This window comes from Ictidomys tridecemlineatus, chromosome 12 (genome assembly GCF_052094955.1).
Source record: "Ictidomys tridecemlineatus isolate mIctTri1 chromosome 12, mIctTri1.hap1, whole genome shotgun sequence".
NCBI lineage: Eukaryota > Metazoa > Chordata > Mammalia > Rodentia > Sciuridae > Ictidomys > Ictidomys tridecemlineatus.
The window spans coordinates 9,098,972-9,125,587 of record NC_135488.1 but is presented as its reverse complement, the minus strand read 5'-3'; the positions used below and the strand labels follow the sequence as shown (position 1 = coordinate 9,125,587).

General features: G+C 41.4%; 2 protein-coding genes across 6 annotated transcripts in view; both read left to right on the top strand.

The window, feature by feature from the left end:
* Positions 1-26,616, top strand: part of LOC144368993 (uncharacterized) — a 388,140-nt gene that overhangs the window by 15,960 nt on the left and 345,564 nt on the right. For 2 of the 5 annotated variants that reach the window (XM_078028014.1, XM_078028016.1), the window contains one exon: positions 12,268-13,165. The exons of 1 other annotated variant lie outside the window; for it this stretch is intronic. In XM_078028014.1, coding sequence (XP_077884140.1) covers positions 12,268-12,419 — 152 coding nt within the window. In that variant the 3' untranslated portion in view covers positions 12,420-13,165. Of the gene's footprint in view, positions 1-1,314; positions 1,685-12,267; positions 13,166-26,616 lie in introns of those variants that run through there. 2 more of the 5 variants (XM_078028013.1, XM_078028015.1) reach the window with 1 other exon arrangement.
* The window catches only part of LOC144369490 (rotatin-like), a 79,544-nt gene continuing 69,229 nt past the window's right edge, over positions 16,302-26,616 (top strand). The window contains 5 exon segments of the mRNA XM_078029776.1: positions 16,302-16,316; positions 20,647-20,801; positions 21,694-21,809; positions 21,812-21,912; positions 26,314-26,442. Of these exon segments, the coding sequence (XP_077885902.1) occupies positions 16,302-16,316; positions 20,647-20,801; positions 21,694-21,809; positions 21,812-21,912; positions 26,314-26,442 (516 nt within the window).

The window sequence follows — 26,616 nt, the reverse complement described above, 5'->3', positions numbered from 1 at the left end:
CTAACTAGAGTCAGATGAGGGCTTCCTGAGCACGTAGCCACAGAGCTCATCTGATAATAATGTCAGCGCTTTTTCATTGGTTGGTTGGTTGGCTTTTGTGAGCCAAACACCTCAGCAGCCATTATCCCAGCCTATGGACGCTGAAGACCACCATCCCAATGAGTTCTAGGATCACTTGTCTCCTATCTTAACCTTCTGTTAGGTTAGTAGAGTCTATGGAAGAGGAAGTCTGTCTGGGGCCTTGGTAGCCTAAGAAATTCATAGCAGAGATCCCCACATCCAACCCAGAAGGGATGGAGAACAGGCTCTAGGTTAGAGGAGGGCGACAGGAAAGAGGTGTTCAGAGGAAGGAGAAGCTGGCTGTTGTATTCCCCCACTCGGGGTCATGGCACCACTGGGCCATACACCATGTCGGAGGGAAGCAGTCCCTTTGCTGGTCTTTGGAATCATTGTTCTCAGCAGGGCAGCATTTGGAATGTGGCCTCCATTCTCAGAAGCCTGGTTCACATGGAAGCAGGCTCCACCAACGCAGAAGTGTGGCTCTAATGTGGTATCCGTGCTGGTCAGCCTGTCCTCACTGTGGCCATACTTGAGAATCCTAGGCCTTTTCTCTGGGTTTCACAACTTTCTCTTTGGTTGTGCACTGAGGCTGTCCATAAAGCTCTAGTGTGTGGCAGTGGACAGCTCCTCAGCCTTTGCCACAAAGGCATAGACTGGGAGAGAGAGAACAAGGCTGGGAGAGAGGGAGAGAGAGAAAGACAGAGAGGAGAAGGAGGACCTCTACTTGGAGAATGAGGATTCAGTGGAGCCAACAGGGACAAGGTACTGTTGCCCAGGGCGCACTCCTGTTTAGGTCTTCCTCCAAGCATGCTCAACCTTTCTTCCAGTCCCTCCCACCTCCCAGTAGTGTATTCATCTTGAATGAGAATTTCATGTTGACATCAGAGCACTCACCATCCAATGCTTCCTTCCAAACCCACCTGTGAAGATGGCTCATGTGGGGTCTGAATCTTCGGCACTTTTGTGGGAGATTTCAGATGCAAACCCTAGTGGTGTGCTTTGGCAGACGCAAGAGGACCTGGGATGTTTTGGAGTCCAAAGCCTTTGGTAGGAACAGACATTAGGTGTGTTGAAGTGCTCTGCCTAGTTCTTCCTCAGGGAGGACTGTGGAGGCTGTCTTGTTGGTATTGGTGCTGAATTGGAGAGCTCTCAGGTGTGTGGCTCAGTTAGTTTCTGGCACAGGCTCTCAGATGTTGGGGTGTCCCAGGGAGCACCTCCCGAGCCACCTTATTTTGTACACCCCTCTCTCCCCAGAGCTGAGGATTCCAGCGCAGGCCAACGTATTTTACGCAAAGAACCCTCACACAAAACCCAACTTCGTGCTGAGGAAAAGGAGCCTCTCCCAAAAGAATGATGAGTGGATCCAGCCTCAACCTCCCTCTCGTCCTGCAAAGAAGGCTCCAGCCCTCCTGAGGATGCTTGCAAAACCATTCTGCTGCTGTGTGCCTGGGCGGGGCTGAGGCAGCCCAGGAATATTTACATTGATTACTATTGGCTTCAAAGTTTGAATCTATAGTTTGCCATTGTCCTTGACCTTGTTTAGTAACACAGTTGTTACTCTATCCTGTATTTGTTGTTTCCATTAATATATTATTATTTTAAAATATATATGTTTTTGTTACCTGATCTACTGTGATGATTTGTTACCTGATCTACTGGTGATGGTTTTTGATCAAAATTGTGCATTTGATGACAATGAATGCCGTGCATTTAGGAACCTGTAGACTCTAGACAATGAATGAATGTCTACTGTTGCATGGACTGGTCTGCAGAGTCCTGTAGCATTTGAGCTTGTGTGAGGGCTTCATAGGGCTTGCAAAAAGTCCAGGTCAGATGGTCCTGCATGAAGCTTAGCTCCTAGTGGTCTCCTCCACAGCATAAGGGCCAAGGAGAAACCCACTTCCACACAGAAGATGGGAAGCTACCTTATGAAGGTGATCGTAGGTGTGGGACCCTCTTGCTAGGACCCTTTTTCTATTGGGCCAAAACTGTGCTCTGAATGTGATTGCTGAGAAGAGCTTGGAATTTCCTGATTGAAACAGTTCATGCAAGCTGCTTCCACTTGCAGGAACAAAGTGTGTTCTCGTTGAGCACTTTGGGGTGTCCCAGGTTGCACTAGAGTGTGTCAGAAGCACTTGTAATGATTGGCATTCACGGTTTCACATTGAAGCCTCTGTGCCATCTGTCAACCACTGATGGCTGCAAGTGGGTACCCTGCCTTTCAATGAGTTTTCTGAAAAAGTAGGAGTTTTGAAGAACTGATCTTCTCAGCATTCCCCTTGCCTCCCCAAGTTGGGTGATGTCAATTATACAGGCTTCCTTGGGAGCACACATTTTATATTGAGCTGGAATTGGACTCTGGATGCGATTGCTGGAAATAGCTGGGGAATGGGAGAATGGAAGCTGTTTGCTGCAAGCAGTTTCAATTTGCTTTGTTGATTAACTTTGTTGTAAGTGAGCACATGCTATTTTTTTTTCCTGTTGACCTAAAAGAATTCAAAACTGCTTCTTACAGGTGACAGGCATGCTTACACATTGAAGCCTCTGTGCCATTGATAAAAAAAAAAAAAAAAACAGTTCACTCATGTGGGCACCTGCACTTCAAGTGAATGTTGTAAATGAGTGTGACAAATGGATGTCAGTGAGACTTTGGAGAACTGATCTTTTCAGCTGGTCCTCTTTTTCACTGCACGTTGGTGATGCTAGATTCAAGAGATCTCTTTCTGGCACCCTTTGTGTTTCAGGCCTGAACTGTGCTCTGAAAGTTCTTGAGGAGAACAGCTTAGAAGTGCAGAAGTGAAGCTGTTTGTTGAAGCAGCTTCAAGTGGCACAAGCTAACTTGTTCTCAGTGAGCACATGGGGATTTTCCCTGGTTGAAGCAGTGTGAATGAGAATGGCTTCTCAGAGCTGGTAGGCATGTTTGCATTTGGCAAACTTTGCCATCTGTCACCCAGAGTTCCTTGCATGAAACCTACATTTCCAGTGTTTTCAGAAAGGTGTGATGAGTGAGTTTCCATGGAATGTTTTGGAATTGATCTTTTCAGGCAGTCCTCATTGCCTTCTCAAAATTGTTGATCCTGGTGCAAGGGCTCTCTTGTCAGCCAACATTGTATTTTGGGCCTGACCTCGGCTCTGAATGTACTTGCTGTACTTTCCATCTTTCCTCTCTCTGGTCCACTCCTCAGATCCCATTCTTCTTTCAATAGGGCCTCATCCAGAAAGCCTGCCCATGTGCCTCCCACTTGATTTCAACTTCTCCAGTGCACTTATTGTCAAAGCAGGGACTCCCAGGAGAGAGGGCTCTCCATTCTGCACACTGAAATTTCTCAGCAGGGAGGACTCCTCCATGCTTGGATGGCGGGGCTGCAATCACCTGGAAGGTGGAAATAGGAGGCTGGTGGTGTTCCTAGCCAGGATGCTGGTGACTGCAGTGCATTTAATCTATGGCCCTCAAGGAGGTTTATGCTGCAGATTTGTGTACTTCTGCATCTGTATGCACACAGTTCTTCATGTGGGGAAAAAAGCAATGTTCTCAAAGTTTGCTTTATATTATACTCAACTGGTAATTTACAAACCCCAGTGTCCCATCTTAGCCCAGAGCCATTCCATCAGCCCAGGGCCAGTGGGTGGTCCAGCGGTCAGTACTATGCACAGCTCCCAGGTGGCTCCAGTGTGTAGCTGAATTTGAGAGCCAGTGTACTGTAGGATTTGCCCTTGAGGTTAGAATTCATTGACTTCCTCTTATGTCATTTCACTGGTTCAGGATATTCCTTGTCTCATGGACTATTCTGTGAAATCTTCAAGTTAGCCATCTCTGGTCATTTCATCCATTTGATGGCACCTGGTTCAACAGCTTGTTCTTGGGTGGGGTCGGTCATGGGCAGTCCTGGGTCACAGAGAGGGACAGGAAGACCCTAATGTGGAATGGTGGTGTAGAGAGTAAGGGTGGGGCCAGAGCCCACACTGTGGTTAGGGTAGGGAAGGGATCTGAAGAAACTACCTTGAAAGCGAGCTCTGGCTGCAGTTAACCAGGAATCAGGGCCTGGAAATGGAAGCCATGACAGGGCTTCTGACTAGAAAGGACACATCTTTCTGGGCTCAGTTGGAGGTCCATCAAGGCAGAGGAAAAGAGAGAGGATGCAGGAGAGGGGGATGGTCTAGATCACAGAGCAGCTCCGTCATCATATCTTAGAGAATGGATTTTTTCTTCCAGTTGATGGTAAATGCTAATTCATTCACGTGTTACATTCACATCCACCTCATCCATTGGAGAGGCCGCTCAACCACCACAGGCAGTGGTATCTTGGTGGATGTGTGCATTCTAAAAGGAGGTGAGGTTGGCGCCAATCGAGTGTGTGGGCGCTCAGGCATTGGCAAGCTTGCTTTGGAGAGTGAATCCTCTAAATGTTATTGGGCTGTTTTTGAAAGATCGTGTGGTTTGGCTAGACCTAGAATGCTTCCACACAATTTAGCATGGTGTATGTTTTAGAGAGCATGATCACTGAGGGGCAGGTTGCTGGTGTGAAGCCGTGTGCATTAACATCTATCAAGTTTCTCACCTGGAGTTGGCTTCCTACAACTGGTGACAGTGTTTTGATCCTACTGAGCAATACTGAACAATCTCTGGGCCAGTAATCCATTGCTGAATGACATCACCAACAAAAAGACACTGAGTGAAGGTGAGGACCAGAAGAGCCCGGGAACCACCTGACAGCAGCCCTGAAGTCCTGAGCTCTGGCACATCATATGCCAACTCAACTGGGTATCAACCTCTTCCTGGGCTCATTAGAACTGTGTGCTTCAACTTTCAGAAGCAAATGCAGAATGACAGAATCTTCTCTGAGGACACTTTTCTAAGTCTTGTTTGCAGCACGTGTTCTAAGTCTTATTTGCAGCCTGTCTTCACTGGAATGAGTAGTCATTTGGCATTCTGTTGTACTTAAAATTTCATGAGATTCTGTCGCTCCCACCTGACAGATCCCTTTCCAGAACAATCTTGGGGCCCTGCTGCAGGGACACCCAGTGAGGATGCTCGAGGAAACCTTTCTGTCCAGGAACGCGGTGGGGCTGGTGAGGGCTGGGGTCCTAGGGCGAGCTGGCTGTGGCTTTTTACCTGAAGTCCCCCTGTCACGCCCCTTGATGATCCTCCTGGAGTCGGGCCTCAAGTGACATCTCCCTTGGCAGCCTTTGGGAGGCACCGAGGAACTGTCTGGGGCCCTGTCCCTGAGGGCGACAGGGCTTTCAGTGTTTTCTGACTTGAGTCTTGGGGAGTTTGTAAGGAGGACTCCAGCCCTCCACGTCTACCCGCAGACATCCAATGGATGCTAAAGGCAGAATTAGAAGGGCAGTATCTCTGCCTCAATATATGGCCCATCCATCCCCTTTGCCTGAGTCACCTTGGATTTGTTACTGGACCCTGCTGGCTGCATCAGTGCCCACCAGCACAAGGAACAGGCAAAAAAAAAAAAAAAAAAAGAAAAAAAAAAGAAATAAAGAAAGAAAGAAAAAGGAAAAAATAAAGAACTTTGATCAAACTGGGGAGAAGCAGCCAGAAGGCTTGGAAGAAGCCCCTGACCCACAGAAGTGGTTACAGTTTATAGAAACAAAACCCAAGTGATCTACATATGTGAATTTCCTTGGCCTGAAGAAAAGCAAAAATGGGAAAAACACAGAAAATGCCTAGGCCTATGGCCTGTGTTCAGGCCTGAGGAAGGGCGGGACCCATCTTAGCTTTTCTGGCTCCTGAGGTGGGCGTGGGGTTGCAGCCCATCTCTATTTTCAGCAGAAGGAAGTTGCTCTTAATTCAGAATCCAGACCCCCGCCCCCATGCAGTCTGTTTCATGTCCCAGGAACAAGGTCTGATTGATGTGCATCTGAGAGCCAAAGCAGGTGACACAGCTCTCCTGACAAGGCACCACCTGGCCAATCCTGGGAAGATGGACAGACCTCAACTGGTCAGGACCACCTGCTTTGGCAGCTGTGCAAAGCCCAAGCCCTTGCCCTCATTCCCCTCTCTATAAAAGCTCCAAGTCATTGTCACCCCCTGAAGACAGGCTAAGATGTGGGTCCCCTGCCTTTCCCGTGTGGCTGCACTGATAAAAGTTCCTTTCCTGCTGGGCATGGTGGTGCATGCCTGTAATCCCAGAGAGTCTCAGGAGGCTGAGGCAGGAGGATCACTTGAGGTCAACCTTGGTGATTTAGTGAGACCCTCAGCAACGTAGCAAGACCCCTTCTCAAAACAAGAATAAAAAGGATTGGGGTGTGCTCAGTGGTAAGGCACCCGGGTTCAATTCCTAGTCCTTTACCTGGAGCTGAAGCTCTCTGCCTCCTTTTCTTTTGCGGGTTAAAGCTTCCCCTGTGCATTCAGTCTCATTGGACTTGGAGTTACCATTGACCCAACTCAGAAGTTCCCATCTCTGGTATCTCCACCTCCTCTTGGTACTGGGGATTGGACCAGGGGCTCTGCCACTGAGCTACATCCTCAGCCCTTTTAATTCTTTATCTTAAGACAGTGCCTCAATAAGTTGCTAAACCTGGCCTCAAACCCACAATCCTCCTGCCTCAACCTCCGGAGTCACTCTAGCACAGGTGGGTGGCACTGTGCTCGGCCTGTGGTTGCATTTGGATGCAGTCCAAGCTGCTGCAGGTTTGAGGAATGTTTTGTGGGCATCTATATAACAGTACCTGGACGGGGGTGCTTTCTGCAGGGTGCGCCAGACCCTCTCGCTGTTTTTTTTCTGTGGATGTCTGCCTGGCCTGCAGTGGGTTGGTCACAGGACATTCAGGAGAGATCTAGGGCACTGGGCAGTGCCCTCCATCCAGCAGGTGACCTGGCAGGAAGAGCCCTTGCAGCAGGGAAGTGGGGTGGCACTCTGTAGGTGAAAGCACAGAGCTCTCTGATGACTAGTGACTAACACAATGTGAAGCAGAAACATCCCATGAACTTCATGTTCAAGTACAAAGCTGGCTACGATGACTGGGTGGCATTGCAATCTCCTGAAGGTCCTTCTTGGATTCATACAAAAAAAGAGAGCGAGGGACTAAGGGGCAGGAAGGAAACACAACTTTTTCAAACACTGAGATCTGGAGTCCAACTCCTGCCATGTAGTCAGTGAATGAATGGATAATAATTGTTTTTACGGGACCATGTGACCTGGGGCTGGTCGGCTTCCTGTGGGCCCTCAGCATCCCCATCTATAAAGCGGGGTCACAGACCAAGGGTGCTGTCAGCTTTCTGTTGCTGTGACAAAGCATCTGAGAGAATCCCCTTAAAAGGAAACAGGGTTTCTTTTGGCTCATGGCTGCATAGGTCTCAGTCCATGGCACCTTAGCCCTGTTGCTTTGGGCCTGTGGCAGCACAGTAGGACATCCTGGCAGCTGGAGCACATGACAGAGGAGGCTGCTCATCTCTGGGTAACTGGGAAGAGGGTGGGTAGGACTGGTCTGGGTCCCAATATCCCCCTCAAGGTCACACCCCTAATGATCTCATTCCTTCCAGGAGGCCCCACCTACTAAAGTTTCCATTATGTCCCAAGGGCCACAGGCTGGTGACCAAGCCTTTAGCACATGGGCAATGGGGACATTTGAAATCCAAACCACAATACCAAGTGATCATTAGCTGGGGGCTAACCCCTGGTCTCCGGGCCAACCCCTACCCACAGCCCAGGCCTGGGGAGATTGACTGCATTCTGCAGGACACCCACTGCAGGCAGCTGCCTCAGCCAACATGGAAGTCCTTAGCAGAGGCTCTTTTATTTCATGGGGGGTGGGGGGTGGGGGGTGGTACCGGTGATTGATCTCAGGGATGCTTGACCACTGAACCCCATCCCCAGCCCAATTTTGAATTTGATTTAGGGTCAGGGTCTCACTGATTTGCTTAGTGCCTTGCCATTGCTAAGGCTGATTTTGAAATTTTTGATCCTCCTGCCTCAGCCTCCTGAGGTGCAGGGATTCCAGGAGTGCACCACTGCGTTGGCCAAGGGGCTCCTTTTTCGCAGTGGGGTTTCCTTGCGAGAAAGCTGACCCTGTCCTGGGGTCATTAATGATTTGCCCACACAGCAGTGCTTTGTTACTTTTCCTTTTCTCTGGAGGGCAACTCAATTCATAACTAGTAAACATAGCCCCACATGTTCTCTGATTAAGAATAGTGCAGAGCTGGGGGGCAGTGGTGCATGCCTGTAATCCCAGCAACTCTGGAGGCTGAGGCTGGAGGATGACATGTTTGAAGCCAACCTTAGCCATTTAGTGAGGCTCTGAGCAACTCAGTGAGACTCTGTCTGTAATGAAGTATTTTAAAAAGGGCTGGGGATGTGGCTCAGTGGTAAAGCACCCCTTGGTTCAACCCCTGGTACCAAAAGAGAGAGAGAGAGAGAAGTGAAGAAATAAGGGAAATCAAAACTCAAGCTAAGATCTTAACCCTGCAAACGCAGCTGGTAGAGAAACGTGCTGACTTCAGGGCTATGAGGATTCACCTCACCAAGACTCAGGTAGCAAATGCTCTCCAAACCTGTCACCCTCAGGGCTGGGTGAGCTCCGCGGTAGAGCACTTGCCTAGCATGTGCAAGGCCCTGGGCTCAATGCCCAGTGCGGCAACAAAAAGAATTTCAAAACCCTATGTGATCCTCAGGTCCAGGGAGAGCAGTCAGAGCAGCTGTCTGCCCCTGAGACTGGGCCTGGGAGGACTCACTGGGAGGATGCCAGGGGGCTCATCAAAGGTCCGGGGAATTGCCACCAGTGCGGCCAAAGTCACTCCTAGATGGCAAAATGAAACCTGTGAGCCACGTTTTCTGTGACTCTCAGGAATCCCTTCCACACCTCTGTCCTTAAAACAGGGAAGAGTAATAATGTCACTCAGTCCCTTTGTACTGCTGGGACCACAGTGTTCTTTAGAGGAGATCTCATGGCTGCCCTGGGTCACCCCCTGCTTCACATCCCCTTGGTGACCAGTGGTCTCTTCCCACCTGAATGCTGTCCAGACCCGACTCCTGGGGTGCAAGCCTTCCCCTCCACCCTCCACCAGTGCTCACCAGCTGCCCTGGGGCATGGGAGGCTGTGACCCAGGCTTGGGTAGGGCTTCCCCCTTAGCCAGAGCCGTCCTGAGAGCCCCAGGCTGCAGCCCCAGCCTGGAAGTGGCTGCCTGGAACAGAGCAGGAGGTTGCTCCCTATGGCCCCTCTGGTCCCTCTCTTCCTCCTGTTGAAGGAGCATGTGAGGAATGGCTTGTCCTTAACCCTGTGCAGAAGCTTCCAAAGAAACCGCTTCAAAGCCCTGGAGCAGGGGAGGGGGTTTGGAGATGGAGCCATCTTAGAAGAAATGGCAGAACTTCAGAGATGAACAAGAGAGCAGGAGTTCCAAGCCTCTTTCGATGGAGTTTCTAGCAAAACAGGATGTTGCTTGCAGGAGCCAGATGCAAGCCAGGCTCAGATGACCCCATGGAGAACCATCAGGCGACCAATGGCCACTTGAAAACTGTATCGTAAAAGAGCTTCCAGTCCTGAAGCGCAAACTATGCCAGGGGCCTCCAGGCTAAGTGACAGAAGCAGGCACACAATGACACATGGCCTGTGACCTCACTCATGGAGAGTATAATACAGTTGTACCATAGAAGTAGAAAACATTATTGTGACCAATATTTTAATAATGATGATTATTAGGATGGCCTTTCATGTTGGTTGTGATAATTGACAGCTGTCATTTTACAAATAATGTTGATCAAACGCTCCCTCTGGGCCATGCTCTAGGCCAGCCACTCTACCTGCCTTGCCTACCTGATCCTCACAGTGTCCCCAAGAAGCCAACACAACAAACCAGAAAGCACAATGTCCCTGCTAGCAAGTGCAGGACCTAAGTCTTGAACCCAGACACAGAGACCAACCAAATTAAATGAAATATTTACTGGAATACTGGTAGAAATCTAGGAGAAGAGGCTGTGGCCTAGAAATGGGGAGGGTTGGCTTCAATCCTCAAAACCCAAAGCTGTCAAGATGGTTCAATTGACCATCCACGTTAGAAACTACTCTCCAACGAAATATGCCCCAAACATTGTCAAAACAGAGGGACTGATTGGGAGGAAATGGCAACCCAGTATAACAGGAGGCACGAGGAGAAACACAGATGAGCACTATGCATGGGAGGAGGTCACTGGAACACAGCTGGCAAGAAGATGAACACAGGCTCAAATGATGTGTTTTATTTATTTATTTTTTACCAAAATTAAGGATGTTGATAATATGTGCTGGGAGGGGATAGAAAGATAAGCTTTTTTCATACACTTTGGAGGCACATTTAACATTATCCATGAAACTTAAAAAATGCACGAATGCTATGCTCCCTACAACACAGAAATTCAGGTCTTGGGACGTGCCCTGGGAAGCTCCCAGAAGGAAGTTCATTTCAATGCCGTGTTAAATTATAAGACATGTACAATGCAATGGCCATTGGCAGGAAGTCTGTGGCCACAGTGAATAAGGAGGCACGTGCTGACTGCAAGTTCTTAGGACCTGTGGGTGGAAAGAAGACCCTGGACCACATGTTTCAGCTGTGGGACACAGACACAGCCCTGAACATAGGCTGGTCCAGCGGCACTGTGCATCTCTCCAGATCCACACAGTGTGGAAACCGCAGCCATCACTTGGCTTTAGGGACAGTAGCTGAGGTGATTTTCTTTTCTGAGAGATAAGGGACCACGGGTGACTCCCTAATAGACAGATGACCAGAGTCACCTCTGGGGAGAGTCTGGGCCAGGAAGTGATGGGAGAAGAGGAATTCGATCATCTGTTTCCATTTTTCTGTGATTTGGTTCAAGTGGCAAAGCGGTGCTATTTATTAATTAATGGATCAAATAGGTTCATCATTGTTTTAGAGTACAATTAGGTGCCTTCAAACTTTAGGCTACATGGGCACATTTGAGAACGGTTCCAGCCATTCTCTCATCCTTTGGGTCATTTCCCTCCTATGTCCTGTGAGACATTTTCTATGTGAGGCTTTAAGAAGAAGAAGAAGAGAATATTCTGTAAAGAAAACCTTATGATCTGTGCATTATAAAATTGAATGGGTTCATTCAGAAATCAGAAGTTCTATTGAAAGCTATTTGCATGAGGCAAATAAAACTTATTTTTAGGCATCCTGGTGAAGACAAGGTTTTATCTTTATGTCTCATGTCTGTGTTTTTCTTTTTATTTGTTAGAATGAAATTCATAGGTTGGCAGACCATTCTATCAGATGTGTACCTAGATGACATTTCAATTACCCACTTTTACATGGTAGACATTTTGTACATGAACACTGCCTGTCTGCAACTTTTTTTCAAACAGGACTGGGCTCAGGAGCCCAAATACCAATGTTAGCTGGAACATGTTCTCCAGTTTGGCCTATCTGTCAGTATTCCCTGAGGTCACCTGTTCCATGAGCTTCGTTACTCCTGCTCCCTCACCAGCTTTCATAGAAACCACATGCTGTCTATGAGTCAGAGACACCAATCTCACAACATAGCATTCTTTGAGTATCCAAAGTCCCACTTTTCACTTCACCATGCCTGACATTGTCGGTAATATTTATCGGCAAATGTGAGATTTGCAAAGATCCAATTCTATGTGCTCCTTTCTCAAAGAGCCTTAGGCAGGGCTATAGCATACATAAATATGAAGTAAAGGCCTAGTTTTTAAAATGTCATCCATCGAATAGTTGACACATGTCTGAGATATTTTTTTATTTTGGAGGAGGTATTATTTAATAGGGAATTCCAACAGCTACATGATAGTGAAATGAGAAGTCTTGCATCCATTTTATTCTTTGTGATGATTTTGATGAGTAAGGATAAGATACTTCCTTGTTCCAATGAAGATGTTGCCCACTTCTGTGAATGGATGCACCGTGTCACCCACTACTTGCATATCTGCATGTTGTGCTTGACATTAACATCGTACTTGGCAGGTGGCAGAAAGTCAATACTGAAGTTAAGCTCTGGTGTTCTAGCAGCTGTGCTGCAGATCCTTGGTGTGCCACCTTCTGCAATCCATGCTGCTCTGTTCATGTGCCTATTGACTTCCTGGTGATGAGCATCATGGTCTCCTGGTCTTGAGAATGGCCAAGCATTTCTCTGTGAATGTGGAAGGTGGGCATGTGGAAGGCTTCAGGGAGGAGGGATCATTGATCATGTACTCTAATCCATGTGCCTGTTTAATGACCTGTTTTTCTTCTTGGGTTTTAAGGGAGACACTGCCCTCAAACACTTCTGTGCAGCTGGGAATGCAGGCTTCTGCTTCACCTTGAAGGAAGCATTCCTGAATCCTTTCCAGAAGACATGAGAAGAGAGAGTGAGCCTCTGGTAACATGCAGGTTCCTTGCATTGCCCATGGGCTAGAGGAGAGAAGAGTTGCTTCATGAGATTTGATCCCCTTTATCCTGAAAAGTTCCACACGGACGTGAGTCCCCAGCATGTTTAGACATCATTTCAGACATCTTTGTTGATGGAAATGAATCACACCCCCTGATGATGTGGAAGAGATAAAGAAGGGTTTGCTATGAATTTTCTATTTCATTTCTCAGGGCCTGAGTCAAGCCAGCCATTGTGCTGTCAGCGCATGAGCTGCTGGTCAAATGTGAGGAAGTGGTCTTACTTATGAAAACACCACCCTGAGTCAGTGAGCCAGAGGCAGCCTGGAGTCCCTGTTTTTCTGTAAAGGCAGATTGCTGTGGATGGCCTCTGGCCTCGTCATGCAGCCCTGCTCAGAGTAGGGGATTGAGGGTCCAGGTAGATCCCAGTTCCTTTTGACCTTTATTGCCATTGGGCCGCCCCAGGGTCCTTGGACTCTACCTGGTCTTCTGGCCTGGGTCAGGGGATGTGAGGTTTGGAATCCCCCTCTGTGGCAGGATCCCAGGCCCCCCAGCCACTTGAGGGCAGCACATCCTTCCCTAATTGTGTTAGAGGGGAAGGATATTCCCGTCCATCCTCATCCATGCTCATCCCACATTTTGTAGCTTGACACCAGAGGACCTTTATTCATTGACTTACGCTAAGATAAGTCAATCAGCAGTCTCCCAAGGGTTTACATTGTGGTAATTGACACCAAACATCCGTTTTGTAATTAAACCATTTTGGAGGACACAGTTGAGTGGCATTAAACATGTTGATGTTGGTGTATAGGCGTCACCACCATGCATCTCCAGAACTCACGTGGACATACTCTTGCCATCAATGCGGAATTCTAGTGCCCTTGAGGCCCAGGAAAAGAACATTGTACTTTATCTTTTTATGAACCTGATAATTGAGAATCTGAGATAAGTGAAATCCTGCAAAATTTGCCTTTCTCTGGACACGATCATTTTCAAAGGATGCAGTTCACCCCCACTCGTGGGCATATCAGGTCCACTGCTAACTCTGCGGGTGTTTCAATTGCACTCTCAGTGACAGTGGTGACTGTGTGCACGTGAGCTGTGTGTCCAGCTCAGATCCCAGGATCTAGGGTCTTTGGTTCCACGCAGCCTATAGGTTGCCTGTTCCTCCAGGTGTCTGCAGGCCAGTGGCACGAAGGCCCTGGGCCTGGTGGTTTCTTTAGGTGAGTGCAATACGTGTCCACAGTGTCGTGGGACATGATGGACTATAAATAGAAGCAATGCCTGGATACTCCTGGGATCTCAGTAGGCTCAGCCTGTGTGCTGAGAATTGTTGTGACCTCCTAATTAATGGTCCCCCAGAATCCCAGAGAAAAGGGCAAGTCCAGAGCAGTGGAACCTCACTGTCTCTGAGAGAACTTTTGGGGTGGGGGGCCGGGATACATTGATGTGAGGACTCTGATGCAGAGTCACGTTTTTCGAATCCAGGTAGAGGTGCTCAGGAACAGCCTGGGCTGGCACGTGGGTTCCCCACCTCCACACCTGTGGAACATCTTGGGGCTCTGATTAGCACAGCAGCCTGACCACGTGAGGGCATCTGCTGTCTCTGCGTACAGTGAGCTGGGTTTTCTTCACTTCTCTCAACAATTCCACATAACACCAGCTCTGAACCCAGAGTCCTGGGCACTTAGTTGAGGCTCCATCAGCTCCCACCTCTCTCTACCTGACAGAGCCCTCCTGGCTCCCTCTGCACTCATTACATTGAAGATGAAACCCTGGAGGGTGGGACTTCCCGTCATCCAGAAGTTCCCAAACACATTCCACTGTTCCTGGAACTCAAATGGTTGGGGGGGGGCACAAGCACCCTGGCATCCATGTGTGGGAACCATGGTAGTATAATCAAGAAACAGGAAGGAGAGGGGTTGGACTGATCAGTACAGATGGCAGGGCCTAGTACAGAGTGGAATGGAGAGTTCTCACCCGGGGTGATTGTTGTGATGTGCACAAATGCTCTGCTGGTGCTGGGGTGCCCGCATGGTTTCTGGGGTCTTGAAAGGCTACAGATGCCCACAGAGTGTTCTCAGATGCACAGTGGGAGGCCCGTTGCAATATGTACATGTGGAAGAAGTAGGAGACCCCCTTAGCGTGGAGGTGCCATCTAGGTATCCCTGACTTTGCTGTATTTTTCTTTATTGTACCTGTCACTCCCACCTATGTCTGTTCTTTTGAAAAAAAGCCAGGGCTCTTTTTCCATTTTTTAATCAGGTTGCTTATTTTCCTGCTGATGAATTGTTTGAATTCCTTATACATTTTGGATATTAACTCCTCGTCAGTTATGAGGTTTGCAGATTCTTTATTCCATTCCATAGATTGACATTTCACTGTGTTTGTTATGTCTTTTGTTGCACCAGAGCTTTTAAGTTTGATGTAATCCCTTTTTTCCATGTTTGTTTTTGTTGCTTGTACTTTTGAGGTTATAGTCTAAAAAGCTATTGCCTGACTAAAATCAATTGAAGTTTTTTTTAGTAGTTTTATAGTTTTCAGGTGTTGTGTTTAAGATTTTAATCCATTTGAGTTAATTCATGTGTACCATGTAAAATAAAGGTGCAATTTTATTCTTCTGTACATGGATATTCACTTATTAAAGTGACTGTCCTTTCTCCATTGTGTGTTGATGACACCTTTGTCAAAAATCAATTAAATGCAAATATATAGTTTTATTTAAGGGTGTTTATTCTTTTTCATTGGTTAGTATATCTGATTTTGTACTAGTACCATGCTATTTTGATTACTGTAGCTTTGTAGTGTATTTTGAATTTAGATCTTGTGATGTTGTAGATTGCCCCTTTGAGCATCTTTTGTGGATTTTGTGAATTTTAGGATCATTTTTTTTCTATTTTGATAGAGCTGTATTGAATCTGTAGACTAATTTGGATAGTATAGATATTTTAACAATATTAATTCCCAAGCATTTTATTAATTTTTGTAGTTTTTGTATAAATGAGATTTTTATCTTGATTTCTTTGTTTATTACCACATAGAGACACTACTTATTTTTATTACGGATTTCATGCCCTATGTAGTTTGAGTCTATTTTTAGATTTTTCTATTTATTCATGATTCAGTCTTGGTAGATTATGTCTATCCATTTCTTTTAGGTCATCTAGTTTTTTGGTTATACATTTCTATTTCTATTTTGTCAGTTGTAGTGTCTGCTCTTTCATTTCTCATTTTATTTGAATGTTCTGTCTTCATCTAGGTTATCTTTTCAAGAAACTTAGTTCTGTTGATCTTTTCTATTGTTTTTCTAGTCTATTTCATTTTTTTTCTTTTACTGTCATTTATTATTTTCTACCTTTTTGGTTTTTATTTATTTTATTTTTTAAAGTTATTGTTTTTTTTTTTGTTAGAACATCTTAGTAAAATAAAATTCCAGTTTATTGTTAGATAACATTGTTTCACACATACATCAAGCAGGCCAAAAAAATAAACAGCAACTTCATAAACAGCAACTTCATAGACGGAAAGAAAGGAAGAAAAAAGAAACCTTTTTATCTTTGGCCTTTTTAACTGTCTTATACAAAACAACTACTTATAATACAGCTAAAGTATTTAATGCCGGAGCTGGGGATGTGGCTCAAGCGGTAGCGCGCTCGCCTGGCATGCGTGAGGCCCGGGTTCGATCCTCAGCACCACATACCAACAAAGATGTTGTGTCTGCCGAGAACTAAAAAATAAATATTAAAAAATTCTCTCTCTCTCTCCTCTCTCACTCTCTCTTTAAAAAAAAAAAAAGTATTTATGTAGTTAAATACCAAAAAAGTTACTGGAATGCTCAGAATAAGGTTATTTTGTTGTTGTTGCTTTTCCTTTTTTTTAGTTATTTCCCTTCTTTGAGATTATAATGAACATGGCCACACCACAGGTAAAGTCAAAGTAGGACAGAGGATACTCCAAAGGCTGGTTGGTTACCCGAGATCATTAAAAATGGCTGACCCCTGATGATATGTACAAAAATTTAAAAATGTAAATAAAAAGTACCGACAACACCCTCTTAAAAGTACTTTTAATTAAAAAAAAAAAAAAGCTAGGCCTTGGAATTTTGGTTCTTTCTTTCCTTTCCTGTTGCAAATTCACATTGATTTTGGTCGGGTGGAGACTATATGTCATCCTAGGATGGCACTGGCTGTGTCCTCTCTGCAGAGGTGACCACATTTAGATTCACAGATGGGAAGTGGAGAGTAATAGGTCACATCAGCCTCTTATTTGTAGTTTAACTTTTCCTTTTTTGCCATCTAGTCATCCTATCCATCTTCCGGTTCTTTGTGTCAACATCACCATCCCTGTCATCTGCAGCTACCCATTTGCTGTAGCTGCCTCAGCCTCCTAGCCATCACCATCCTCTCCTCTCCCTCCAGCTAATCCACAGCCTCCTGCTCCCCATTTTCCTCATTAGCATTACCACTAGCAGGTGGCTCTTCCATTCTCTGCCTCCTCCACAACTTCCTCCTCCTCTGCTAAGTGCTTGGTGGTGGTCTGGGAGGTGGTGTCCACGCAGCCTCTTTCTTGGTCCCACGCATGATGCGACATGGTGGGTTGAAGAGTATGGGGTCTGGGACCATAGAGCTGCCAGAGCTGGGAAGGTGTTCCTAGCAGGAGCTGAACCCAGGAGCTGCAGGAACCATGCAAACGTGGCTTTTCAGAGCAGCAGGTCTACCTTTTTAAAACTGGGAGCTTTATTCTTATTTTTTTTTTGTTTCTCTAGGTATAACATAAGGATGTTTATTTGAGATGTTCTTTTTCATGTAAAGGTGTTTATTGATGTAAACTTGCCTCTTAGATTTGCTTTTGTATATCCCATAAGTTTTGGGTTATTTCGGATCCATTTTTCTTGTCTCTTGATATTTTAAATTATTCTTTCTTTCTTTCTTTCTTTTTTTTGACACACTGCTTGTTTAGAGCACGTTGCTTAATTTCCATGTAATTTGAGAATTTCCCTAAGTTCCTCTTTGTATTGACTTATAGTTTTATGCCATTGTGATGGAAAAGATATTTGCTATGGTTTCAGTCTTGTTAAATTTGCTAATACTTTTAAAACCAAACATTTAAATGATTTGAATTTTATGGTATGAATTTTTTTTTGTAGTTATTAAAGTAAAATGAAATTCTTGCAAGATACCACTTGATTTTAAAAGAGAAATTTTGGTACAGTTAAATTTGTTTGCAGGGCTTTATATGGTGTCTAGCCTTTCTTTAGAAAATTTCTATTTTTTCTTGTCATTTATTATTAGTAATGGTATAAATAATAATAATATTTTTAAGGGTGAGCCACATAGACTTAAGTAACCATCTACAAACAGGAGGGTTTACTTTCTAAATATCTTGACCAAGATTAAATTAGAAAGTGTTGTGTGATTGCAGATGGGTTAGGATAAAGAAAACTTGAAAATAAAAAATTAATTTCCTTTTAAAGTTTTTTTGTGTGAAATCAATACAATAAATAAGGAAAATATTATGTAAGAAAGTCAATAAAATAGAATATTCAAAGAAATTGTTTTGAATGTACAGATATGTGAAATGATATGTAAAAAGCTATGATTGCAAAAACTAACAAAAGTACGCAGATATGAATGCCCTATCTTTCAAAAAAAATGTTAATAGAAAGCAAAAAGAAAAATCAACTACCTTCCTGAGGGAAGATTTAGGAACTCTTGTGAAAATTTTATTTATGTGTTTTATCACAATATTTATTTATTAAAATCATGCTGTAATTCTTGGACACCTTAGGAAGTTATTGCTCCACTATTCTATATCTTAACTTAATGGTATTTTGTTAACATAAAAAAAAAAAACAAACTAGAAGTGGTGAATTGAATATCATTCCTACCTGAATGAATTTTTTGATGGAAATTCATAAAAGTGGTATATTATTTTTCTTTTTTTGTTGAGGCTGTTCAGAAATATGTAATATACATCTTTCTTGGCTGACTCTCATGTGACAAACTCGTGTGCAGAGTTCCTTGAGGGAATTGCAGATCCTTTTGGCATAGGTTGCTGATGGATGTAAACTTGGATATGATGAGCAGTAGCAGAGTGTGAATAAAGAAATGAGCTGTCATTACAGAAATTATTTCCTTTTGGAGGTCAGCAGTGACAAAATGATGGCTTAAGTGGTTGATTTAAAATCAGGATTGAATACTAATGTCTAAAGACAAAAACACCTGGTATGATTAAACACTTGAGATCAGTAGGCAGCAGTAGAGACGTCTGTTCTGCTCCTTGTACTTGAGGAATGGTAACTAATCCCAATTTTAGAATGATGTTGCTAAGGTTCACTGAATCTTAATAACATGGAAATTGAAGATGAAAAAAGGGGAGAACTCAGCAGATTATAGAACTCAGCAGAAAGTTGTTAATCTTAGCTATTTGCCTACTGTGTAAGTATATTAATCAGTAGCTTCTACTTAATTTTTATCAGTATATAGAATTAATAATCTTCCCAAGATGAGGTTTGAATCTTAGTTCAAATAATTTGTTTATTTTGTCATTACTTATAGGAGTCCAAGGATTGATTGTGAGTGATTGTGAGTCAGTCTTTGGTTTTTGGAATAAGATAACCATGGAAAATACATTAATATTTGTGATAGACTAAATGTGTATTTTGATTCTCTTTTTCATGTCAAACAGGTTTTGTGGTTATGTTTTATGTAATTTTTCAAAGGCATTTCTTAAGATAAAAGTTGGGAAAAAATGCCGCAGTCTGGCTGGGCACAAATCAGGAGCCACTGAAGCAGGAACAAACTTTATTTCTGAACTCCACCAGCACACTCCACACACGCTCCTGGGAACTCTCCCGAACACCACAGGGCTCCTCTAGGAACCACCAACCGGAAATCCCTCCTCTGGCACTTCCCCAACCATTGGGAACTCTCCGGGAATCCCGAGAGAACTCCAAAGTAGCAGGCCGAGGTGGACAGCAGGTGTCTAATATTACAATTGAATACACAGCTTAACATAACCATTATCATTTCAATGGCTTGCTGTAGTCACCTCTCAACTACTACTTCTGGCAAAAATGCCATGTGTCATCACAACTCGGCTGTGGCCCTGAACAAAAAAATACTGCTTATATGTAAAAACAGTAAAACAAGTTAAAAGCAAATATCCTTCCCCATACTTTGCAAAACCTCTCATTTATATTAAATATAGTTGTTATGCTTTATTGAACATATATATAATATAAACAATTTTTGGTTTTAAGTTTCTTCTCCCTGAAGGAAATGCAGTTTTTTTTTACATTAAGTTCTTTTATATGAAGTCAGATTTCATAATAGCAGTGATTGCATTTGTATTTTCTCTGTTATTGTGTGCTGTCATAGTCACTGGAGATACCACCTGATGCTCAGGATGGAATGCTGACTGCCTTTGGAGGATGAGCTTCCTCTGCTCTCAGTATGGCTTTCCTTCTGTCTTTTGGCTTTTTCTTAAGAAAGAAATGAAGGTGCAAATCTTGAAGTTTAATCAGAAAGTTAATTGAAATCGTGTTTTCTTAGCCTAGTACCAGTGACTTTAAGGTGATTAGTACATATTCTGTGTATCTCTTAATGCTTCTGGTTAACGCACCATTTTCTACTCCCTCAGTAGGTTAGGAAGCTATTCACTATTTATTGATTGCTTTTATTAGGTGCCAGGCACAAAATAAACATTTAGTTTATTACAAATATTAGTTATGGATTTTTGTGTTAGAAAAGTAGAAAATTATTATCTAGTAATTAGGGTTGTAAATCTTTATAGGTAAAAGGGAATCCGATATTAAAATAAAGTTTTTGAAGAAATGTGGATCATATCATTAAGTAGAAAAGATTATTTTAATAGTGTTTTTCTCTTAGTATCATGTTTGCTTGAAATATATAATTAAAGTTGTTTACATTTCTACTTACAGAAACAGATGAGAGTATGTACCAATGAAGTATGATTATGTGTGATTTTCTCTCATTGCGTTTTTTTCTGTTCTCAGTTTTCCATAACATATGCTTTCTTTTTGTTCAGATGACATATTAAACACCTGTTGAATTTAGAACATCTTTATTGATGCAGTGAAGGCCCAGACCTACTAATTAGATAGTATAACTACCTATTAATTAGATAGTAAAACTTTTTAGTTCATCTAGAACATAGGTAGTAACAAAAAACCTTTATAGGAAAAACATATAGCTTAGAGAGTAAATATATTTTTAACAAATTTCATTTTTTAGAGCCCAAATCCACTCTTAGACCTGCTGGTTCTGACAGAGACTCAGGCAAGAGAAGAAATAGATGACATCCGGACTGCTATCAGGCAGCAACTTCAGAAAGAACTGATTGCACTTTTCAATACCTTGCTTCTCAGTTTCATGGCAGTTACTGACAGGTATCATTTGTATTGTTGAAAGTTTGGGTACAATTATTCAAAATCTATTTTTCCTCTGATTTTCAGAGATTTACTTCTTCTTCAAAATTAGGAGATATAAATACTTTGGTACTGATAGTTAAAATTAGTCTGCTTATTTGCATGTTGATGTATGTTACATTTTAAAAAACAGTAAGAACATTTATAATAGTGTCAATTTGGTTACTTTGTTGTTGATCTGTGAGGAATTGAACTTGTAGGCTTTAGTATAGGTTCTTTGTATTTTTAAAATATTTTAAAAGCAATTGGATAGTAGATATATAAAAATTATGATCTTAAAATCATATGCCTAATGGAATAGGTAATAGTATAGTTAATAATCACCAATTTATATTTGAATTCATTCTTGACTACTTAATTTTAAGAATTTTGTTTTTTGATAGAATATATTCTATTGATTGATCTGTTTCTGACAGTCTTGCTTAATTAGGTTAAAGTCATTAAAAGCTTTCATTTCCTTTTATTTTTCTACAAAAAAGTTTTAGTCAATTAAAAATAACCAGTTTTTCATGACACTGAAGGATTTAATACAGTTTTAATATATTCAAATTAAACTCATTTATAGTGTGAAATTATTTTTTTTTCAATTTTTTATGTCACTCTTGGATAACACAACCAATACCCATTTATGTATTTTAAATGTGATTGCTGCTTATATTTTGCATACATACTCTAGTTGATAGTTTCTCTAAACTTCTCTTGCAAAGCCTTGTTTTGAGAGGAAATTTTTTTTGCCATTTTGTCTAGTTCATACCTTACTAATATGTGGGAAACCCCCTGCAGCCAATAGGACACTCCATTAAGTCTATAACTTTCTCTGTGGTTGATTTCCACCCCCCCTTTAAATGCATAGGAAATGCTTGGAACTTCTTTACGTTTTCCAAACACAGCTGGCTCTGAAACTGCTCCAGTGCCTGCGAGTCACAGATGCTCCTCATTTCTATGGCCTGCCTTCCCTTGAGCGGACATTACAGGGATGGCTCACCTCACCGCATTTCAGGGATGGAGCTCACATTCTCCTCTCACAAGGCCACTTGACATTTGCATGAAGTACTTGTCAGGTCTTCTGGAGGTAAGTAAAAATAACACCCCAAATGACAGCTATTTACTATTTACTGATTGCTTTTATTAGGTGCCAGGCACAAATGCATTATATTTTTATTTAACTCATCATAATGGTTAAATATTTTAATTAATTTTATAAAAAATATGTACAGAAGATCACCCTGAGGAATACTCTCATTTTCAAGAAAAATTGAGGCTTACTTTAAATCTTTTCATTAGGGTAATTTATTTATTCATTTACTTTGTTTAACCATTTTAATTGTGAAATACAATACATGCAGAAAATACATAGCTCATTGAATTATCACATAGTGAACACCTCATGATTACCCCCAAGTCCAAAAGTACAGCTTAGCTGGCATCCCTGAAGTATTTATCATTCCTCAGTTGAATTCTATTTGTTCCTTTTGTAGAATGTATTTTGATTTTTTTTTGGATACTCCACTTCTTGGCATTTCTTGGTAGTTTTACCATTTAAGTGTGTGTCTATGTATAAAATAATCTTTGATTTTAAAAAAAATTGTGTCAGTGGTTTCTTTCAACATTATGCTTATAAGATTTATTAATTTTATTGCCTATAGGTGGAGTTTAATATTATTTTATATGATATTATATGTACAACATTGTAGAAGTGTATTTAGCTTTTCGTTTTCTAATATTTTCAGCTTTAATTACCTTCTAAGCATGTCCTTAATTATATTGTAGGGATTCTAATATATTCTGATTTCATCATCTTTTGGTTCAAAATATCTTCAATATAATGTAATAAGCACAACAATGATGTGGTTGTGCACCCCCTGTAGAAGGATAGCATTGCCACTGTGCTCTGGCAATCTTGGATTTTGGCACTTGGGCCACATAGTCAAGACCTCTCTCCCCAGCTGATCTGGTAGAATTTCCTTTGATCCTCTGGAACATGAGAACATGGGGGATTGTGAGGAACTTCCAGGAGCTTGAGTGTCATTCCCATCATCATGTGTTAGAAGTCTGTCCTGACCTGTTTCTTATTCCTAGGCCCGAAGAAGTCTGGGCTTTCTGTCGCACTTCCCCAGGGTTACAGCTGTGGTGTATAGAGCATGGCTTGGGCTTTTTAGCAACAGAGCACTCTGCCACTTGCAGTACAATTGTCTGGCCTCTTTGTCCAGTGTTCACCTTACACAAAGGACACTGGGAGTGGCACCTTTGGCTGTACTTGCAAACTGTTTATGTAATAAATTGAATCTTAAAATGGATCATTGTTTTCTTATTGGTCAAATCTGTCAGCTTAATTTTGCCTTCTAACCTTCACTGACAGCCAGAGATTGAGATCAATATCTGTATTAGGACTTTAGGAAAAACTCTCGAGGAGGCAGTGTACAGTTATATTTTAAAAGGTGAATAAACTGATCCACAGCAAGTGGAATTCCAGACCTGGATTTTTTTTTTTTTAACTAAGTTTATCTATATCTTCCTACTCTTTTTTTTTTTTTGGTTTAGGTTTGTGGTTTATTTTTGTTAATTTTTTAATTTACAAATTCTGAATACTCATATTACTATAACATTTAATATGAAATTTACTGTAGCCCCTTTAGTAAAAGAGATTTTATTTAAAAAAATAATTATAAATATTGAAATAGGTAATACTGTTGGTATAGTAACGAATTGTTTTATTCCATGCTGCCAGGTGTCCATGGCCAGAAATACATGAATTTTCAAACATATTTTAGTTAAAAATTATAATGTTTTTAAAAAAATTTATACATTCTAATGCATTTAAAATGTTATTCAACCTATAGGCATCTAATTTATAGCATTAGTTATAATGTGATTTATAAATACTCCATTTATGAACCTTTTATTCAGTACATCTCTCTATGAACCTTTTATTCAATTCATCTCTCTAAAAAGGGTTTTATCTATTTTTAGATCTGGGATATGCAAGGAACTACTATATATATGGCATACTATATATATATATTATTACTGTATATATATATACAGTAATAATTGAAATGGAATTGTATTGTTTGTATTGAAAACTATCAAAAGTACTTTTATTTAAAAAAATTGGGTAAGAAGGGAGACTTCTGATTATAGCTATATTGCAAATACTAAAAATTAAAATGAGACATTTGTGGTATTGGAGAACAAAAGAACTTAGGTTTAGGTAAGAAATACAGGTAAAAGGCAGTAATCACATTCTCAGTTCAGTTATCCTTGAGATCATTAAAATCAGCACAGTTTATTAGAGGAGAAATAGATAAAAAGTAAAGTTCCTATTTTATAATGTTTCATGAAAAGCTTGACTAACAAATCCTGATTTGGTATAAATGGGAATTTATTTCATACTTTATAAACTATCTTGTGAAGAAAGTCTTTGTGTTTATATGACAGGAGAATAATATAGCTAAACCTCTCTTATTTGTTAGAAATTATAGCAGAGTGACTTTTAATCTTGGGACTTTATGCTTAGTTTATTAGGTAAATAAGTACTACTGAATAAATTAGTCTTTTTAAGCATAAAGTAAGACGTATGTGCATGGACTTCAGAGCGAAGTCATTGTTGGTCCAGCTGTTTAGTTTCTTAGTAATTAAAGTGGATTCTGTTGGACCTGGTGACGTACATCTGTAATCCCCCAGCAACTCAGGAAGCTGAAGCAGGAGGGTCACAAGGTCAAGGCCAGCTTCAGCAATTTAACAAGACCTGTCTAAAAGAGAAGTGGGTTGAGGGGAAACTGGGAGAGTGGCTTAGTGGTAGAGACTCTGAGAGCTCAATCCCTAGTACTGAAAGGCGGTGGGGGATGTGGGTGGGGGTTGGGGGGTACACACACACTGATTACTTATTGCAAGGGAGCCATATTTCTAGATTATTTTAGTTTTGCACAGTGAAATTTGAATATAAATGTTGCTTTTTTTGTAGTGGTGAAGTGAGACTTAAACTGATTGTGATTAATTACGATGGTTAATAACTATGGTAATTTAATCCTTAACATCAGATAAATGATGTATAATTCCAGAGATCTGACAAAAGGGTCAGATTAAAAGGAGATAATTCCAAAGTTCTTGGCTTGTCACTTTTAAACTAGAAATAAAATTATTTCATAGATATTAGGTATTTCCAGTGATGAATTAGAGAAAAGATGATAATGACTTGATTGCTCAGACATCTTGTTAATGTAGTACTTAAAATTTTAAATTCCCCCCCAAAATAAAAAAATAGTAGAATTCATGTAGGATATTTTAAAATTTTTAAAATATTTTAAACTACGACCCTGGTGAGTTGTGTTTTATTTTTGATTTGTGAAAATTGTAACTTGTGCCAGAGCCCCTAAATTATTTACCAATATACATATACAGTCGTATGTATGTATATACATACATATATGTTTTTTTGTGTGTATATATGTATAGTCTTTTTTACTGTATGACTTGAAATAAACAACAAAACAAAACAAAATGAAACCTAAAGAGATACTGAGATAAAATGGCTCATATTGCAGGATTCTGTGATGACTAAAAGTATAGAGATATTGGGTGAAAGGATTGATATACTTTATTTGTGTTAGTGCAGAAACAAGTAGTCTTCAGTTTTTTTGATTTATCACACATTTTCCCATCAAAATATATTGGGGCCTGAAAATTGTCACCATTCTCTTTTATAAAACTTTTGTGAATTATATGTGATTTCTTTTCACCGAATATTCTTTATTTGTTTAAAAGTTGACATACTGCAAAGTTTCTTTTTATTCAGTTAGCTCACAAATATTTACCAAACCCCTGTTTGGGGAATAGTAATATATATAGTAATTGTCATAAAGACTTGGCCACGTGTTTCAAAGGATTTTCTAAGTCAGGTGGAAGGACTTTGCTGAATCAGCTCCTCTGTATAGGGAATGCCCCCCTAGAGGGGAAACATTTCTTTTATTAGTGATACAATGTGTCTATTGAGAACCAGTCATCTAAATAATAGGCAATATGTAATAGATATCTAAGATCATTCATAAGCGAGGAAAGTGTCTATTTACATTTAAACCATTATTCAAGAGAATTTAACATAACTGACTTGGTCAGTGAGCTTTATAGAATTAGCAGTTCCAATATGTGCTTTTAACAAGATATAAACTTTTTGACTTAAAAAAATATAAAAATGTCGTAGAAATATTCTAAGTCTTAAAAATATCCTACGAGGATACTGCATACCTTTTGTACAAATCTCAAGGGGAAAAATGTTTAGGAATATTTTTAACTGTGTTAAAATACACATAACACAAAATTTACCATCATAACCAGTTATAAATGTATACACTAATAATATTATAAGTATGTATTGTTAAGGTTCAATTTAGACAAGTAAGGAGAATTTTATATAGATATTTTTATATGCCATTTAAAATAAGGCTTGCACACAACTGTTCACATTGTCTTCCAGGTCATTACTTCTTTTTATGTGGAGCGTGGAGGAAACGCGATGTCCTTCATGGGAAAAGGTGTTACAAAGAGCACGGTCCTTTGTTTGCTTCACTTGTCCCATGAGATGATGGCCCATGCTCTGAGCTCGGTGAGAGCATTAACAGCTGCCTGACTTGTGAATAGTTGCTTGAAAAGGGTTGTGCTATGCCTAGGACATTTCCAGCCTGTAGGCTTGCTATAAAAAAATGTTTCTTTTGACTTTTCTTTCTAGGAGACAAAGAAGATTTTTGACTAAGACATTACTTAGAAGTTGTATATCATG